The sequence below is a fragment of the Stegodyphus dumicola genome, chromosome 1 (assembly GCF_044657685.1).
Source record: "Stegodyphus dumicola isolate Sdum_Otavi_A_Nest chromosome 1, ASM4465768v1".
NCBI lineage: Eukaryota > Metazoa > Arthropoda > Arachnida > Araneae > Eresidae > Stegodyphus > Stegodyphus dumicola.
In genome coordinates this window covers 23,694,191-23,713,138 of record NC_140768.1, presented here as the reverse complement: position 1 = coordinate 23,713,138, position 18,948 = coordinate 23,694,191, and the positions used below count along the sequence as shown (strand labels likewise).

At 31.3% G+C, this 18,948-nt stretch overlaps 1 protein-coding gene across 1 annotated transcript; it reads left to right on the top strand.

Annotated features, from left to right (window-relative positions):
• The first annotated feature begins 2 nt into the window (after window positions 1-2).
• Window positions 3-17,564, top strand: Ccdc58 (Coiled-coil domain-containing 58). The gene is made up of 5 exons (XM_035372649.1): window positions 3-150; window positions 5,582-5,707; window positions 6,661-6,807; window positions 11,557-11,616; window positions 17,326-17,564. The coding sequence occupies exons 1-5, from the start codon at window positions 100-102 to the stop codon at window positions 17,377-17,379; spliced, it is 438 nt and encodes a 145-aa protein (XP_035228540.1). The 5' UTR covers window positions 3-99; the 3' UTR covers window positions 17,380-17,564.
• Window positions 17,565-18,948: the final 1,384 nt, after the last annotated feature.

Below are 18,948 nucleotides of genomic sequence, written 5' to 3'. Positions count from 1 at the left end.
ATATGACAAACATTTTTAGTGTACTAAATAAGCATTAACTTTTCTCACAACAAATAATTAAAATTCTTTGTGAAAAATAGTAGTACAGCACACGTTAAAATGGCGGCGCCCAGGATTGACATGACATGTGATGATATTTCTGCATTTCAAGTGAGTTGCACGAGTTTTTTTTTGGTGTTATTTTACAAACATGATACATGACGCATTATGGTTGAAATGTCTTAATTAAGTATTTTGGAAATTCATTACAAAAAAATTATATCTTTCTATAGAATGCAGTTTAGCTCAAATTGTTACGGGCTGTTTATTGATTAATATTTATGCGATAATATAAATGAAATTTTAGTTGCAGCTTTTGTTGAGCCATTTCAGGAATTATTCTTGAAAGTATGCATTAAAGCAGAGAATTTTTTTTAGAATGCAATTCACTCTTTTTGATGTTATTGTTTTGTTACATAATTCAAAATCAAAATTTTAGTTTACGATCTCGCTCACATTTTAACGTATTTATTATTCTTTAAAACTTCTTTGGGAATAAAGATTAATGCAGGTAATTGCAAAAAAATGTTTGGACCATTACTTTAATTTTAAAGACTGATATTTATTATGCTCAAAATTTTTGAGTATTCCTTTTCAAAAAATGGTAATTCTTCTTTCTGTTACTTTTCTCTGCGGCAGTTCTAGCTCCCTTACTTTTCTCAGTATCTCATGCTTTATGTACCCCTTGAAGATATGTGTGTATCTTACATACCTGTTGGATAATTAAAAAAATAATAATAGTGTAACAGGGAAAATTACATAAAATACATGTAAATATCCTTTGTTCCGTATCTGAATATGATAAATAAGGAATAAATACTATTAACATATAGAACTTCTAATATTCAATATCTAGTAAAAAGGATTGGCAATTATGCATAAATATAAATTATAGTACTCTAAATTAATAAATACTGGTGTTGCCAGCGTACAAACTTTCTTATAATACATGTAAACAAACTCAAGAAGACCAGATATTGCAGGAAATGAATGGATCTACTTAAATTCCATAATTTCTAGACGTTGTATTTTAGAAATCGCATTGTAAAGTATGTTTATTAGTCTATTTAATTATGGCAAAGCACACGAGGGCTGTCTCCCTAAAGTCAGGGATGCCTTCCTGTAGGACTTTCTAAGGGAAAGTGACCCATATACTGTAAGGGAAAACGCACATACGTACCTGTTTGTGGGGATTTGAACCTCGGACCAAATTACTAATGCTCAGTCACTTTACTACTCTGCTGCTTGTGTGTAGGGGGGGACAACGATAAAATATGAGTATTATTCAGAAGGAAAAAAATTAACAGAAAAAGAAATTTAAAGCTACAGTAGTTCACTTTTTAATTTTTATTTAATAATTTAATCATGTACTTGTCAATCATTTGATGACCTAGAGGAAAAAGATCTCGTATTAAGCAAGATTGATTACTTTCAGAGATTGCCGCAACAGTGTTCGCTACATAACAAAAGAGCAAAATGAGGAAATATTGAAGCATATCTAGTAACATTTCTGTAAGAACCATGAACTGTTCCAGATGATTTTGGATATCTATGAACGAAATTCTGTTTCTCCTGCTATTAGAGGGTTCTTTGCCAAAACGTATTCACTGGAACTGAAGTCCCAGCGGTTAATCTTTGGATTATGGTAACTTGGTGAAAATTTGGCAACCGACCCTGCTACAGCACCTTGCTAGTTTTTGTTTGGTCGCCATTTTGTTTTCATAAAGTAAAAGCATGTTTTTTTTTTTTTTTTAATCAACATTTTTTTTCAACAATCTGCTAGCAGAATTACGCTTATGCTAGAACTTTTATGGTACAAAAGTGCTTAATCATGACGAAGATTAAATGCGAAATTGGGAGAAAGTGCAGAATCGCACACTGCTTGCCACGTTTTTAAGAATTGCACGTACACGGTATCCATGTATGCGTCGACCTATTTTCACTTTAAAAAAATCATCCCAGAATTGCACAAAAATGGCATTGCGCACACTCTTGACTTTATCTATGTACACTGCTAAAGTCCAGCTAATAACCTTTATCACCTTACCAAAATGTCACCAAACTACCTGTTACCATATTCCAAAGATTAGCCATCCCAGCTATCTGCATGAGACATTTTGCAGTTGAGATGAAAATGCTTTGTTTAAAACCTGTGCCCCTAGTATTTTTCCCTAAAGCACTGGTTCTCACTTAAACTAACCAGCAAATATCTCAAAAGCAAACATTCATAAAAATGCTTGTTTTGATGAGATAGTGAGGGTAGGTAATGATGTGATATCGTTTTTTTTAAAAAAATCATGTTCAATAGCAGTGCTTGTGTGCCTCTAAATATTGTTATTTTTATAACTGGTCATTTATGGTAGTTGATTCCCACAGTCAAATCTGTGGTATAAATTTCTTATTTTTTCGTATTCTTTAGTAAACCTTTCATTTACACACCAGTCAATTAATGCTTTTTCCTTTTATTCCAAATCATACAGAAACTTCAAATTAATCATACAATATTCAGCCATTTTACTGTGTAAACCACAAAATAACAACGTACTTCGGTAAAAGTATAGTTTAAAGTACCCCTTGGCGGTACATGGATACCGATTTTGTGCAATTCTTTTACTCGTTATAACAAAAAAATCCCTGAATTGCACAAAAATGGCATTGCGTACTCCTTTGGCTTTATCCATGTACATGTCGACCTATTTGCACTTAAAAAAAAAATCCCAGAATTGCACAAACTTGCATTGCGCATTCCCTTTACTTTGTCCATGTACACATCGATATATTTTCACTTAAAAAGTCAAAGGAGCACCAAATTCTACAATATAGGCAAACAAAAAAAATACATAATTTCAATAAAATACATTTTAAACCAAACAATAAGATAACATATAAAAAGAAAAACATGTTATATATTTAAGCGCTATTAAAAACAAATATTCACTTACCATGATTTTTGAATTCGCTTCGTACACCCAGAGCCACGTAAAAATCAAAATATCAATCATACTCAAATGACTTTTTTGAAACCAGGTACTCTTTCTGATCGAACGCTTCACATTGTGACCATCTGAACCTTTCTTCCTACAAACCCATTCAAATCCATCTAAACGTTTTTATGTTCGACTAGACGCATATCCTTCCTACATACAGGACACTTAATATTGGCTACTAAGTACACCATCATTTACACACCAGTCAATTAAAGCTCTTTTCCCCTTTCGCTCAAAATCGTACAGAAACTTCAAATTAATCTTACTACATTGGGCCATTCTACCGTCTAAAGAATCAAACCAACACACACCACAAAAACGCTTACGAAACATCCCATGATTCAAAATTTCCCAGAATCATGCACCTGATTACGTCACAATAGGGTTTCTATAACATTCAACTGCTCAGGCTACCATAAAGGAAACAACAACTTGGCGATAAATCAAACAACATCTTCGCCATAATACAAAGGGTACCTTAAAGTCTACTCTACCCTGTACTTCTTATCCTAAATCTGACCCATAATTCAAATTCACTGCGATCACTCAACCAATTACATCATAATAGGGTTTCCATAGCATTCAACTACTCAGGTTATCATAAATGAAACAACAATTTGGTAATAATCCAAGGGGCACCCTTCAATCTACTCTAATGAAATTTGTGGACGTATTAGAGTCTAGTTAAGAGAAAAAATACATATATATTTTTATTGAAGATACAAAAAGTTGCAAAAACACAATGTCAGTCAAAACATTGCTTTTGGACACGTGGAAATCTTCAGAACATTTTCTATACAAAGACACATAACATTTATTATAAGCAAATTCATTTCATTGCCACGGTATTTGAATCTTTTGATTTTGTTTGTTGAACTTTTCTTGATAATGACGATCTGTTCTCACATTGCTTGAGGCTAAATTCTGAACGACATATTGTAGACCATACAACCAGCATATGAAGATGAGGCTGCAGATTTTCAGAAATTCTTCCCTTGTTTTCAGCAATCCCAGCAGTTCCTTGAAAATCTAACAGGGAAATTTCGGAGCTCTACAGAAATATAAAGTTTCCATGCATATGATTTAGATACATTACTAAAATTCATAAAAAAAGTTGCCAATTTCTTACTTTTTATTTGCACTCTATATACATTGCAATAAAATCCTCCAGAAGATCCACGCCATCCATATATTTGTTGTAATTTGCACAAATGGAGTTTAGATTTCTTTACAGGTACAGATGTTCTTTTCTTGAGTACCTCTTGGTTGCCGAAGGCAGATAAATTGTTTCCAAGTTAGTTGTCATAGCTATGATACAATTATAATTCCATCAAATTACTGTGATGCTATGCTTTTCATGAAATGTTGTGTCATATGTCCCATGTCTTTTTTCTGTTTTTTTTACTGGTATAATAGGCCAATTTCCTAATCAATAATCAAAAATTGCTTCAGCCACATAAAATTTTGATCTCATTCAATTCCAATAACAACATGTATGACGTAAAATATTGTTGAAATATAGGAAATTATTCCAGCACACTTAAAATATCTGTTATAACGTCTCTGCCTAGTGCAAGATCAGGCAATGTCTTTGAAAATTTTTCTGAATGTATATATTAAAATGATGTAAGTACTATTCATAGAAACAGAAACACCAAACTTTGTACTCAAAACGAACGGATTTTCTTTTGAGAAACATTTTGCATGAATGTCTTCCAATATAGAAATAAAAAAAAAATTTAAAAAAAAAAAAAATCTATTAGTCTTACAATAATTTTGATATTTGTCAAAGGAAAATAAGTGTAAATATATAAAAAGGAACTAAATTAATCAGTTGTATAAGACATGTTTTAGATGAGAGTTTTTATCATGGTTTTGATATTGGAGGGTCAGTTGTTATATAATTAGTAAATTATGATTATATGAAAATCATTACATTTGAAATGTGTTTTTTTTTATTATTATTATTAGTTCTGCTTGTATATTTGATGAATGCAATATATAAAATTTAGCAAAAAGTTATTGAGAGTTGCTTGGTTTTATTGTCTTGACATCCTTATTCTGCTCCTGCCTGTGGTTTGAGAACACTAGTACCAGAGTGCTGTTATCATTATACAAGCTGTAATATATTCAGAAGAACTGCATGGTTTTAGCTTGCTTTGAATTATTACATGGGCATTCTATAAAACCAAAACCTGCTTAGCTGCCGGTATGTCTCTGACTGAATTTCAGTATGATTACACTATTGGAATTTTGGCTTGGTTAATGAGCTGATACCAAACATAAAAGTTGCTTATCAAAGTGTAATAAGGGTACTCAATAGGTTGTTTTTCATTCTCGACTGTTTTCTTTTCTTTTGTTACTGAATGAGAATAACTGTGATCTTAATTATATGAATACCGTTTTAGTTTCTTCTCTTTTATTTAACTGAGATTGTAATATATGTTGGTTTTCCTTTGGTTATGCAAATAAATAATTTCTTACTATAGTTAAATAATACCATTACTGTAAGTTATTTAATTAAATGCTATAAAGTACTTTTAAATTTTTTTTAGGAAACTTTAAGAATAATGAGGAAGATTGATGATAATATTGTACATGCTCTCAATACTACCATACCAACTGCATCATTTGCAGAAAAAGCTAGTGTTACTAATCAATGTGAAGATCTCTATAAACAGGTATATATTTTGAAAAAGTGTTAAAAAATTATTTTACTTTTTAAAAATATTGAGCTGGAGAAATATTAAAAATAAGAAAGAGATAACAGCATGGGCATTGAAAGGAAAAGCAAAGGTAATTAATGTTTATGGAATACTTTTCATTAACAGAAGCTGCGTTTTCTTGCATATGCTGCATACCGAGGTTTTCTTTAACTCTGTTATGATCTAAATATCTGAGATGGCTTGTCACCTTAAGCAATCAAGAAATGACTAGCCACCTGAGTTCATTATAACTGTTTTCTACCCTCTTCCAAAAAGATGCAGATCTGTGAAAAATAATGGATCATAACTTTGTAAGAGTTGGCTATCCCTTATCTGTCCTATAGACAAATACTTGTCTATAGGACAGTACAAACAGAATGTACTTTCACAAATTTCTCTGTGAAAAACTAGGAAAAGAGAAAAAAGCAGTTGCAGTCGTGCATGAAATTCCAATTTTTATAATATTTTGACTACAGCATAATAAAATCCTTGCTATTTAAAAAGTTAAGCACTGCATTTGCTGCTAAAGATAATCTTTATATTTGTTACAAAATGGGAAAAGAAAGAGATGTTTTTGTTGGACTTCATTCACCTGTAAGCATCCTTAATTCAGTGGTTTCAGCTAACAAAAATTAGCAATTTTTCAATATTCGACCGTATTTAAAATGGTAAGATTATTCATATTTTATTACCTTTAGTATAAGACACTTTTTCTAATTTCTTCGTGAATCCATAACTATTTAAATTTGTGAGAACAGTATTAATATATATCCGAATGCTTTTAAAGAACTTTTTCATGGAATAATGTGATTATTGGTTTCATTTTGTATCTGAAATTTTTATTTTGATTGCTTGTCTGCTTCTGTATTATGCTGGTGTATTTTTGCATTATAATTTTTTTACTTCAATAAATTTTGTCTATCTTTCAGTTAATTCATTCATATGAAAGACGAGAGCACGCCATCAAAAAGTGCATAGATGTAACTGCAAAAGAAGTACAAACTTTAAAGGACAAACGAAGTAGTGATCCTGATAATTTTGAACTCCTTAAACAGCTTCGGAAAGTTCAGACAAAGGTAACTTTAACTGACTGAAAAAAAAATTATTTTATCCTGTTTTGATCAGTGTTTAAATTTTCTCAAAATGTTCTTATTTAACCCTGCAATGGAGGAGCAGGCGTACAGAGTACGCCAATGCCATCTTTTGGGCTGTAATTTTTAAACAACGCCTTCCTGAGCTTCCTCCCTTCCTCTACCCTCCTAGAAACATTCCATGAGTGCAACGCATCTGCTATTTCTGTTCAGTCTGGTTTTCGCCTTCTTTCCGAAAGCAGTTATTGTAAACATGTCACGTAGGCGAACGCAGTGCGCCACTCCTCCAAGTATGTACAAAAAGAATATTGTACCTCCTGAAGATTATTTGCGCGTTTCAGAAAAAGTCTAGATTGATGAAGACTCCGACAATTTGGATAACACATCTGATATCAATGAATCGGAAGTCATTGAACATTCTGATCATGAAAGTTACTTGGAAATCGAGGGAAATGTTTCTAATTAACCTCATTTTCTTTCCTCAAATGATGTTTCCCCAACAAATGACGATTTTAGTGATGTTGAAAGTGACGTAAGTGATTTAAAATATGAGGCCTTTTTTGTAAAAACAATTTTTAAAAAGAAGAAAATTGGAAGAAAGTTTCTGAAAGAAGAAAAGGAAACTTATATGTGGAATAAAGTTTCCCTCAAGAGCAAATTCACCAGAACGCCTCAAAAAAATTTGATGAAAAAAATATTCCCAAGTGCCAAAACTTGTGACGATATAAATGATGAGCTTTCTGCTTTCCAGAAAACCATAAATACAAATATGATTGATGCTATTGTACAATATACAAATAGTTATCTCAAATGTAACAAGACTGCAGATGATCTCTAAAACATCTCGAAGAGAAGCATGTGTGATACTAATGGAGCAGAAATATTGACCTTTTTAGGAATTTTATTCTTATTAGGGTGCAAAAAAATGTCAAAACTCAGTTTGGAGAAAGCACGGGCAAAAGACGGTACTGGAATTGAAATTTTGCAAGGGGTCTTAAACGATTCTCAAACCTGAATCACTTGAGGTTTGATTCTCAAACCTCAATGGGTCTCAAGGGATTCCGAAACCTGTGTACTGCTATTAGATTTGGCGATACAAGGTACAAGGTATGTGCGAAGAAAAACTGATAAGCTTGCTGCACTAAGAGAATTTTTTGAATCTTTCAATCAGAACTGTCAAAACTTTTATACACCAGGTTATGTTTATTTTCCTCTTTAGGAATATAAGCACTTTTCAGATATGAGCAATAATAACTTAACTCTGTATGCTATAGTTGTACAACTACATATTAAATTTGATTGCTTAGCTGTTTCATGTACTATTACAAATTTATTTTGCAATGTGAACAATACTCTGATGTGATACTCTTTTTCAAAGCTTTACCTAACATACTGAATGGTTTAGATGCATATTTGCTATATTTGTTTCAAAATAATGATCTTATTTTCATTTTTATTATGTTTTTGGTACTTCATTGCAACGCATAGAAGTATTTTGTTATTCACTTTTAATTTTTTTATAATTTCATTCTGCTTAATCAAGAAAATTATTCCAATTAATTCTGTAAAGTAAGGGATATTAAAAGCTGAATTTCAGTGGGAACCCTAAATAAATTAAAAGGAGACTGGGAAAATATTTTCATAGAAATTGAGTTTAATTTTCAGTTTTTATTAAAGAACAAGTGCAGAAAATTAAGGAAGAAGGTCATTAAACTGATCTGGAATTAAAATAATGAACAATATATTTTAAGGGTAAACTTACATTTGGAAAGCTAGATAAAGTAATGTTTTTAATATTCTGTTTTTTAATGTTAATTCATAATAATATGAAAAAAAGTCTCCCATTCCTTTTTCAATGGAAAAATTAGTCTTTTACATTAAATTCATATTAAAGTTAGCTGGTGTTTTGTTAATGTAATGAAAATTAAATTTCTAAAATAATGTTAACATTTTATAAATCGTAACTTTTCCCTCATATGTTTAGGTGTTTTTAGTACAAGTGCATCAAAAATTTTGTGCTTGAACCATAAGATTCCATAAATCATAAATAAATATACTAAAACCTTAAAAGAAGGTAATTTTTCTTCAATCTTTATATATGTCAAAAGAACTAATGCTGTGTGCTCATACATATTGAGGGCATACCAGTGGCCAAGCAGTAAAATCACTGAACACTGGTACGTCGGTTCGAGGTTCAAATCTCTTGAACCAGCTGATTGCATGTGCGTTTTGGTAATTTTCCCTATGCATATGAGCCAGTTTCCCTTAGAAAGTCCTCCATGAAGACATCTCTGCCCTTAGGCAGATACCCGTCAAAGCTTTGCCATAATCACATAAACCCAACCAAACTTGTACATATTGTCCTTCTTAGTTATTAGCTCCCCAATTTTATTTGCATTTCATATTAAATACTTTTACAATACAATATACTTGCTATATTTTTTCTCCTGTTTAATATACAGTTAAGTGCCATTGCCTATAGCACTGCTGCTGTTTTAGCCTTGATAATGGCTACCAAAAAATGAGGCATGGATTCAACGCATCTGCAAAAGTGTTCCAAAGGTATGGTCTGCTAAACAACTTCGAGAATTTCCTATAAATGAGTCAAGGACACTGATGATAGATGAAATGCTTACACGCTCTTTCTGATTATTTCAGACATGTTCAGTGGAATTTAAGTGTGATTTAAAGCAGGAGAATTAAATAGAATGCTGGCTTGAACCAGATGGTTGCCAACAGGAAGCTATGAGAGAAGCACTTATCCTACTGGTACACCCATTTCCATTCAGATGTTATAAAAGCACAAATGGATGTAAGTGACTGTGCAACAGATCTATATACAAATTTATGTAGGTGGTGTATTTGATACAATTATCGAAAGTCCCAAACATTGTCAAGAGAAATTTCCTCGGACAATTTGCTTGAGCCATCATGACTTTGAACAGTTCCAACTTGGCATGGTGAATCCCTGGTTTCATGGGGCTAGCACCAGATTCCTTATCTACTTTCAGTATGTTACATATGGAATTGAGACTCATCACATGATGGGTTTGCTTCCATATTTGATGTCCAGTCTTAGTGTTCTATCACCCATGCAAGACATTGGCATAGTGACATGCAATGAGAAGTGGTACTCCTGTAAGGTTTCAGCTTCTGAAGCCCATGTGGTGAAATGAGTAGTGCACCATTAAGCTTTAAGATGTCCAACTGTTGATCTTCATGTCAACTAAAGTTTGGTCTTGCTGCCTACATAGAATGTGACAATCTTTGCAGATCACAATTGTTTCTCACTACCTATTCCCTGAAAATCACCCAATTACTTTTTCTTTTCCCACTGTCTCTGTAGTCTTCCCATACACTTGATTCTGTAGAATGAGAAAATATCAGTTCTCAAGCTATTTCTAAAATTGAATGACCTATGCATTTAGCCACTTCAATTTGTCCTTGACTGAAGAGGTCTGAATCACAAAATTTTTTAACAGTAGGTAAAAGAAACCTACACTTTCAGCTATATATACATGTAATAGTACATGTAGCTATATATACGTGTAATCTTTTTCGAGGTCAAGTGTATAAAGATAAAAATAACCAATCCTATGCTGGCATCCTCTCATGCTCAGCATAAGGCAGGAGTTCCAAAATATTTTCCTTAACCACTTGCCTGTTTGCCCGTGCACTGTATGGCTGCTGCTTTGAGACCAGAAATCTCATTCCTCTGTTGCTTTTACTGTTTTGCCTGTATCTTTTTTGTTTTAAATATCAAATTAGTCATACGTCTGTAGTAGTTTGTAAAGTCTATTTTATTCTATTCTGATTGGTTCAAAAGCATGAACGTTTCCACATTATTTGCCTGACTGTGTGAATTTTTATCTTTCACTGTTTAACTTTTTGCTTGTATTTTACTGTTCATTTGATAACCTTATTGATACAAGTAATGGCTGATTTAGAATTTATGTATCTAATTTTTTGCAATTCAGACTGAAACATTATCAGAATCTGAAATTTCAGTAAATTAGTAGATGACTTTAATACTAGTATAAAAAATGGCAAGGTAAAGATATGAATTTACTATTTTGATTTGATATTATTGTTTGTCTAACTGAAAGGTGTACTACAGTATTAAGGGAAAGTTGTTCCCAGATGTTTATCAGCTTTACTAAGACTAGCAGAAAGACATTCTGGAGAAATTTTACCTACGGGGGGGGGACTTAAGACTTACAAGATGGTACGAAGAATGTTCACTGAAGTAAAATTACAACAGCAAAAGCATTGGAAAAGAGTATATTTTTATCTGAACTGTCCTCTTGCCTTGTTTTAAGATATATCACACTAAATCAGATCTTTTAAGGGGGAGGGAAACTAAGTAAATGTAATTTTAGCAATTATACAGTAACATAATTGTAAAATAATTGTATTTTTTGTATACATGACCATAAATGTAACTTCCCCATCAGGCACACATGGAGGAAGGAAAGACAACTTCTCAAGGAAATATTATTTTATTTACAGTAAAAATGTTGTTATAAATGCTTAAAAATATTACAAAAGTTAATTTTAATAACATTTTCCTACTTACAAATGTGAAAGGAACAAAATATGACATTGATCAAATTCAAAGAAGAAATTAAACTGTTAAGTAATTAATGTTGTATGTCTCCTAATTCAGTGGTGCTGCAGTGTATTACTTTAATTTTGCAGTTTATTACATAACGTTATCTTTTTTTTCCCCCCCAGTTTCGATTGATGCAAAATGAATTAAATATAGAAGAAGTCGTTAAAGATCGCAGTTTAAAGGTAACCATCTCTTTATATGTTTAAAATTGTTAATCTGTTAAAAAAAATTAATATTTTTTTATCAAGCAAGTTAACCCTTTGGGTACATTTGATGAGTGAGACTCATCATCTGCTTGCTTGGGCAAAGTTACATTGGACGAGTCTGCCTCGTCCACCGTAATCAGTGTTGTAGCTAAAATGCTGTTTCAAAAATGTATTTATATCACCAATATAAGTATATTCCAAATAAAATATATTACTTTTATCTATTAATTCATATAGCTACAAATTAAATCCGTCCCATGGGCTTAATGTATTACTTAAATCTTCAAATAATTCAGTACTCAAAGGGTTAAGCCATTGCAGTTTTATCATATATATAGTTTGATCCCTGTCATAAATGCTAATGTTACCATTACTTATATCTAAAACTCCTATTTAAAAAAAAGGGGGGATTTAAATGCTAACACATTTTGAACATGTAATGATATCTGAATGGAAGTTTCATCCTGACATGTTTTGAACATGACCTCTCTAATCTACTCACTTTCTCGGTTGCTGAGCACTTTTTAGGAAAGTTAAATAAACATGTATGTATGTATCGTTTTAAAGCATTATACTTTTATTAAATAAACTTTTCTTATAATATTTTACAAAGTTATTTATTAACATGCGTAGTATTTTTTACATATGTGATGTTTTATAAAATATCACCCTCGTGAAGTGGATCCTGCTAAAATTGGCTTGTATATTTTCTTTTACTGACAGTCTTCTGATTCATTATCACTTCCTATATCAGATAACTTATTTGCTGAATTTCCTCACATATTTCTGCATCTTTCACAGGAAACACTTTCATTCTTCCCATTTTAAAGACTACGAAATTACTTTAAAATACTACCTAAAAAGCAAAACTGTGCAATTGAATCAGCAGACAGATAGTACTATAATTAATGCTATAAAAAAAAGTGCACATAAAATGAAAAACTAATGCAATGTACTGAAAATTCAAGCAAAAATGTAAATCTACAAGGCCTGTCCTTGGAGGTCACAATGGAAAAATGTAAATTTACATGACCCGTCTGTTAAGTGTTCATGATAGCAGTCTTAACTAATTTGCTAAAATTAATACAAATTTATCATAGAATCTAATTTTTCATATTTTCCAGTCCCCCCCCCCCCCCTCATTTTTACTTACTGCTTAAATGTAACTTTTGAGCTGCAAATGACTAAAGAATGTAGATTTAACAGTTTGGTCTGAGGTTTAAATCTTGCAAACGGGCTGGCTGCCTGGACATTTTCATGGTGTTCTGCATGAGAAAAGGCTGCAAATTTTTAGACTATTCTTTCCTTGTTTTCAGCAATCCCTGTGCAACGCTTTTTTGAAAATCTTACAGAGAAACTTTGGGGTCTATAGCAGTCTTATAAAGTTTCCATACATTTTATTTAGCTACTTAAATAAAATTCGTAAAAATAGGGCCACCATCATTTATTATTTTTCACTTGCATTTTATACACATCACGATAGAATTGTCCAGAACGTCCACGCCTTCCATATATTTGTATTTATAATTTCCAATGAGTATATAGCCCCGTTCACATGCAACGCTCCTTCCCACAGCTGCCGTTAGCAAGAGGAGAAAAAGGAGACATGAAAGAGTTTCGTTTTTAGGACCCGTTCATTCCCTTTACACCTAAGCCTCTGTGAACAATCATGTCTCCGAATTGGCCGATTTCTAGTACTGTTTACATATTTTTAACATTGTTTACTGTTCTTAATTTTGTAATCTGTACTTTCGCAACTGGTACCTGAACTTTCATAATGGTTCCTGAAAAATATATGCCTTTTTAATTATTATTATTTTATATGCTGATATTTAGTTCAATCCTGGTGCTTGTCGCTATGGTTAAAAGATGGTCATGGATTTTTAAACTGCTTCCCGATAAGATATAGAACTCAAACTTTGTACATACACTGCTTGTGGATGTGGTGTCACGCTTTTGATTTTTAGAGGATTAGAGTTTTTTCAAATTTAAAGTTGAAACGATTTTTTGCAAATATTAACAAATAAACTGAGAATCTCAGAATATTATAGTTTGCACCATAAAACACAGTGGAGGAAAAAAATAAAATGAAATTTTTAGCGTACTTTTGTAAAAAAATATTTTGGGAGAATTTTTTTAAATCATTCATATTTTTAGACTTTTTGACACCTATTAATTTTGAAATTTCATATCTAAAAATATATCGGTTACAAACTTCGACATTTTCACAGTTTATAAAACAAACTTTTCGCATTAAAAAATGATAAAGGAAATTAATTGGAGGATTTTTTACTTTTTTAAAACATATGCAAGCAGAATGGGAAATATCGGTTCTTCTTGAGCATAAATTCGAAACATCGGTTTCAAAGTAATAATCTCATTTCACCACACTATTTTTATGACATTATTTATACTATATAAGTTGTTATTATTGCCAGTTATTAGTTCAGCGTGAGATCGGAGATATTTCTGAGTTAGCTTTCTCTTAAGATGCGTTTTGCATTGCGTTTAACGTTCTTATAGATTAAAGCATAACTACTGATTATACTTATTGATATTCTAAACACTTGTATGAGTATTTCTGTGGAAAATTCCAGAACTTTGAAGTGCTTCTGTTGATAAAATGAATTTAATTAAGCTGCCATCGGATTTGAGTGCAATGACAATCATTTACAAACTGTTATCAATCTATTATGATATATGTACACACGCAACAATATTATAATTAATTAATGTATTAAAATTGTTTTGAACGTATTTTACAAAACAAAAACAGGTAAAGAAAAATTCTGCTTGCGTTTTATTATTTTTTTGCAATTTTTCTGGTTAAATAAGGTTTTAAAAAAAGGTTTGTAATTTATGTTTATATTTACCAATTGAATAAGTAGCACTAGGTTTGATTTGTATATATATGTGTGTGTGTATTGAAATTCAGTAATAAAATTTTAAAGAAATTTGAAATGGTTTAATGTCTATTTAGACAGTTTGTATTCTTTAAACTGCAAATGCAAACTGAGAAACGTTTTGCATTTTTTCAATAAATCCTTTTACTTAAAGTCCTAAAACATATACAGGTATGGACTAAATTATTTATTATTTTTACTGCTTATTTAAAATTATATACTTTATAGAAACAAGGATGGGTTTTGCAAAATACTGAAAAGAAAAATTATTTGAAATGAAAATGTGACTGAAATCATATTTGTTTTAAAGATTTTAGATAAAAGTGTGTTTTTATTTTTTTCTCAAAAACTAATTCATTAATTGCAAATTCATTTCTTGAAGTATTTAAGAATACTGTATTAAATACAATAAAAAACTGGGGGGGGAGACATTGAAAATTGTAGGAGAAGAAAGACATTTTAATTGTAAAATTTTTCTTCAAAAATTTTAATTAAAAAAAAAATTACTAGCACAAACTTTTTCTCAGCTTAAAATTATTTTGTTGTACAAAACCATTTAATAATATTCATAAAAAGTAGATGAAAGTGTTTAAATAAAAAAAAATCATTCAAAAGATACCAAGTCCCTTGTCGTGTTGAAGCCGATATACACTTGTCTAACTTTAGCTCAACGATATATCTGGAATACCCAGCATCAGATAACGTTGTCTATAATTTCTGTATCTTGTACATTTCTGTCTAATTTTGGAGGGGATGCTATCACGTCCCCAGACATCTATCAGTGCGATTGTTTCGCTAACAGTCCAGTGAGCAGTAACTAATATTAAGTGAACCGCCCAATCGCGTAGTATAGTACGGGAAATCTCCCCATTTGCCCTGCCCCCGAGAGGTAGGAGCATTCTAGCAAATTCTACCTCCAATTTGGAGAAGCAGTTAATGCTTGTTTGCCATGTGAATGGGACACATTGGAAAAAGCGTTTATCCCCGCCGGTCAAATCTGCTCTTGTGAACAGGGCTTATGTTACTGTATGGATACAGATTTCTTTTCTTGAGAACCTCTTGGTGACTAAAAGCAGATAAATTGTAAAGTTAGTTTCATAGCTATGACGGAATTGTGGTTCCATCGAATAACTGCGATGCCATGCTCTTTTAAAATGCAGTGTCATATGTTGTGCGTTGCTCTTTTTCCATTTTGTTTACAGGTATAATAGGATCATTTCACAATCTGAACTCAATAATTTCTGTAGCCACATGAACTCATTCAATTCTGACAACAATTTTTTCGTAAAAAAGCTGCTTAAATATACGTAATGATTTGAAGAAACTTCCACTGCTCTTAAAAGATCTGTTACAACATCTCTGCATAGTCTAAGATTAGTCAGTATCCTTGAAGATTTTACTGAATGTATATCAAAATGCTATAAATACTCTTCATAGCAATGCAAAACACTAAATTTTCTATTCAAAGGAAACTGTTTTTCCTTTAAGAAATAGTTTGCTTGAATGTTTACCAAAATAAGGCACCATTTGCTCATCTACAAAAAACTGTGTTAAAAAAACCTTTTGTAGCATGAAATTGGCATTTAAATAGAGGCAAACCTTACCCAGTTTTTTTATTTTAGCCAATCCTTCATAAATTATAATGCTTCATTCACCATTAAAACCATTGTCTCGGATATTCGATATTTCGGAACAGTTGTTTTGTGGCATGTGTAAAAGAAAATACCTTTATCAATGAAAATCTGTGTACAGTCACAAAGCCACTGCTTTCAACTGACATTGCATTTTCATAACATTTTAAAAAATGCATACTTGTACCAACAAAAATAAAATAATAACCTTGCCTTTTGACTCCATAATGCAGTCTAATGCTTCTGGAAGACAGGCGTATCTTCATAAAATTATTTGATTGGTTGCGTTTTCTATGAGATCTACTCAAAATTAAAAGAAAAAAACGTTGCAAAACGACCATTTATTTTTATAAAAAATTTTTAGTCTGAAACAGCTTTTTTTACTCGTAAAGAGTGAAGTTTTAACTACAATATATGAAAAAAGCTAAAGTAAGAAACTTGATGAAACAAGATGAAAGAAAATGTTTTGACTAATTCGGCCAAAATGCAACGCCAGTTGTTAATGGGTGAAAATAAAAATTCAACTATCTTCCTTTCACAGGTCAAAGAAATTGTGAGACTAAATTCCTCGATATCCTGTTCTGTTACAAACACGTTTCTCTAAAAACAAAGTATACAAAAAAAAGAATCATATTTACTCTATACATATGTTCTCTCAGACCACCAAGTAGTCAAACGTCCAATTTTTTCTCTAGTAAATTGTTTCAAATATAAAACTTTATTTTGCAACATACACACAAATATATACATCATAAAATTTGTACAGTTTTTAACTTTTATTATTCATTTTTTTTCTTTCTGCTAATTCAAAACATTAAATTTTCTTGTGCATAAAGTGAGCTGCATCTATCTAGTTTGCAATTTCGTAAGTTCCTTGTAAGAAATGGTAAAAATATAAAAAGCTTTCACATGTATTTGGTTGAACACACTTGCATATAAATTTTTTCTAATGCAACAACTTTTTCCAGGTAAATGGAATTTAGGTATTATACGAAAAGGCCGGTTTTTATATTTTTTTAAGTATTGTGTTTGTTTTAAATTTTAAAAAAATTAACTGGTAAATGGTTTTCATTTGTGGAAAATTGTTCTTTTCATGCTGTTGTGGAAACAATTTTGTTCTGAATAAAATATATATAAATTTCTTTCTGCAGGTTTTCTATGAAAGATGTCGTTTTTACTACAAACCAGCTGAATTAAAAATTTGACAAAAATTTTAATTTAGATTTAGTCTGTTGAAAAATTGAGTCAAAGAATGAAATTCTTCATAGAGAAATGTGTATATAGGGACGCTGTCTCATCATTTTCACAAACTCTGTAGCAAACATGTTCCAATTTTATGTAGTTTTTTACATTGTGAATCGTATAGATAATAAAATATTTTTTGCCAAAATTTTGTTTTCCATTCATGAAGTTCAATATTTAACCATTCTCTGTAAAAATCAGTGCAGTGTAAAAAAAAATATATGGTGATACATTTTAAATATTTTAGTTTTACAAAAGGATATTTAACTCTGTTTTCAGTATAAAAAACCTTTGGGATAGCAAATTAATCGACATTGCCTTGATTTTGAAGTGTAGGAGTATTTCTCTAGGAATTTTCTTTTCTTTAGTACTTTTGAGACTTCTCAAAGTGTAAACTTCCTTATTTACTTTCTTTTTCATATGCTCACATTTAAAAAATAAATCACGTGGTATACCATCAAAGTTGTTTGATATTCATCAAGCCTTTGACACGCAATGGTTGTGGCCTGAAACCACCAAGTTTCAAGTTTTTTTTTCTCCTCTTCATTCCGAAATGTTTTAGGGAAAACAGATTGATTACTGATCTTTTACCTCTACATAACACAAAATGACAGCAGAATCATGCGTTTTTTAGATCTTAGTACTTGAAATCATACGCCTTTTAAAATTCCTTTCCAAGGAGACAAAATAACTTCCTTCGATTAATATGATCGTGTCACATAAATGTGTGTGTCACGATCGACCTTTCTTTTTTTTTTTTTTTTTTTTTTTTTTTTTTTTTTTTTTTCCCCCACAGTATGAAAGGAAATTTCGATGTTATTTTTTGTCTGTATGCTAATCTCCTTATTCTATATTAATTTTAAATTTTTACCTTGAAATTGAATAGCGAACCGAGGTATTCCCAGACTGGGCTCACTGAGAAGCAGCTGTATCTTTGTTTCTCTGCAGCTCATTAACATAGAAAAGTGGTTCACATCTGTGTTTCATTTCCTGCTTTTCTCTTTCTTCTTCCCTCCTCTTCTGTCGGGTTTTTTTTTTTTTTTTTTTTTTTGGGGGGGGGGGTTTGGTTATCAACTAAGAAATTGTTGGGGTGATTTTCTGAAGGTCAGGGATAATTTTATCAGTTAGCTGTTTGGTTTTTCACCAGAGCATTTCTTTTTCGCTTTGGTTCAAAGAAGTTTTCTTAGCTCTACGTTTAATAGTTTTGAGTTGTAGGCATTTATATTTTTATATTATAATTTATAATTTCAAATTGTAGATATAATATTAGTTTATTTTTTTTTTCGGAATTTTAATTAATTTCCAAACGGATCGGAGAGGGCTGACCATTCCTAAAGCACTGAAAGTGCTACATGAATTGCTTTCAGATAGTGAATCTGATACTGATCCCAGCACATGTGCAAAACATGCGATATTCGGTTGTGCTTTTTCAAAGGTGGAGTCACTTTCTTCGAAAAGTACCACGATGAAAAAAATAGACTAAAATGTAAATATCATGTACCGAAGTTACTTTTTTTTTTTTTTTTTTTTTC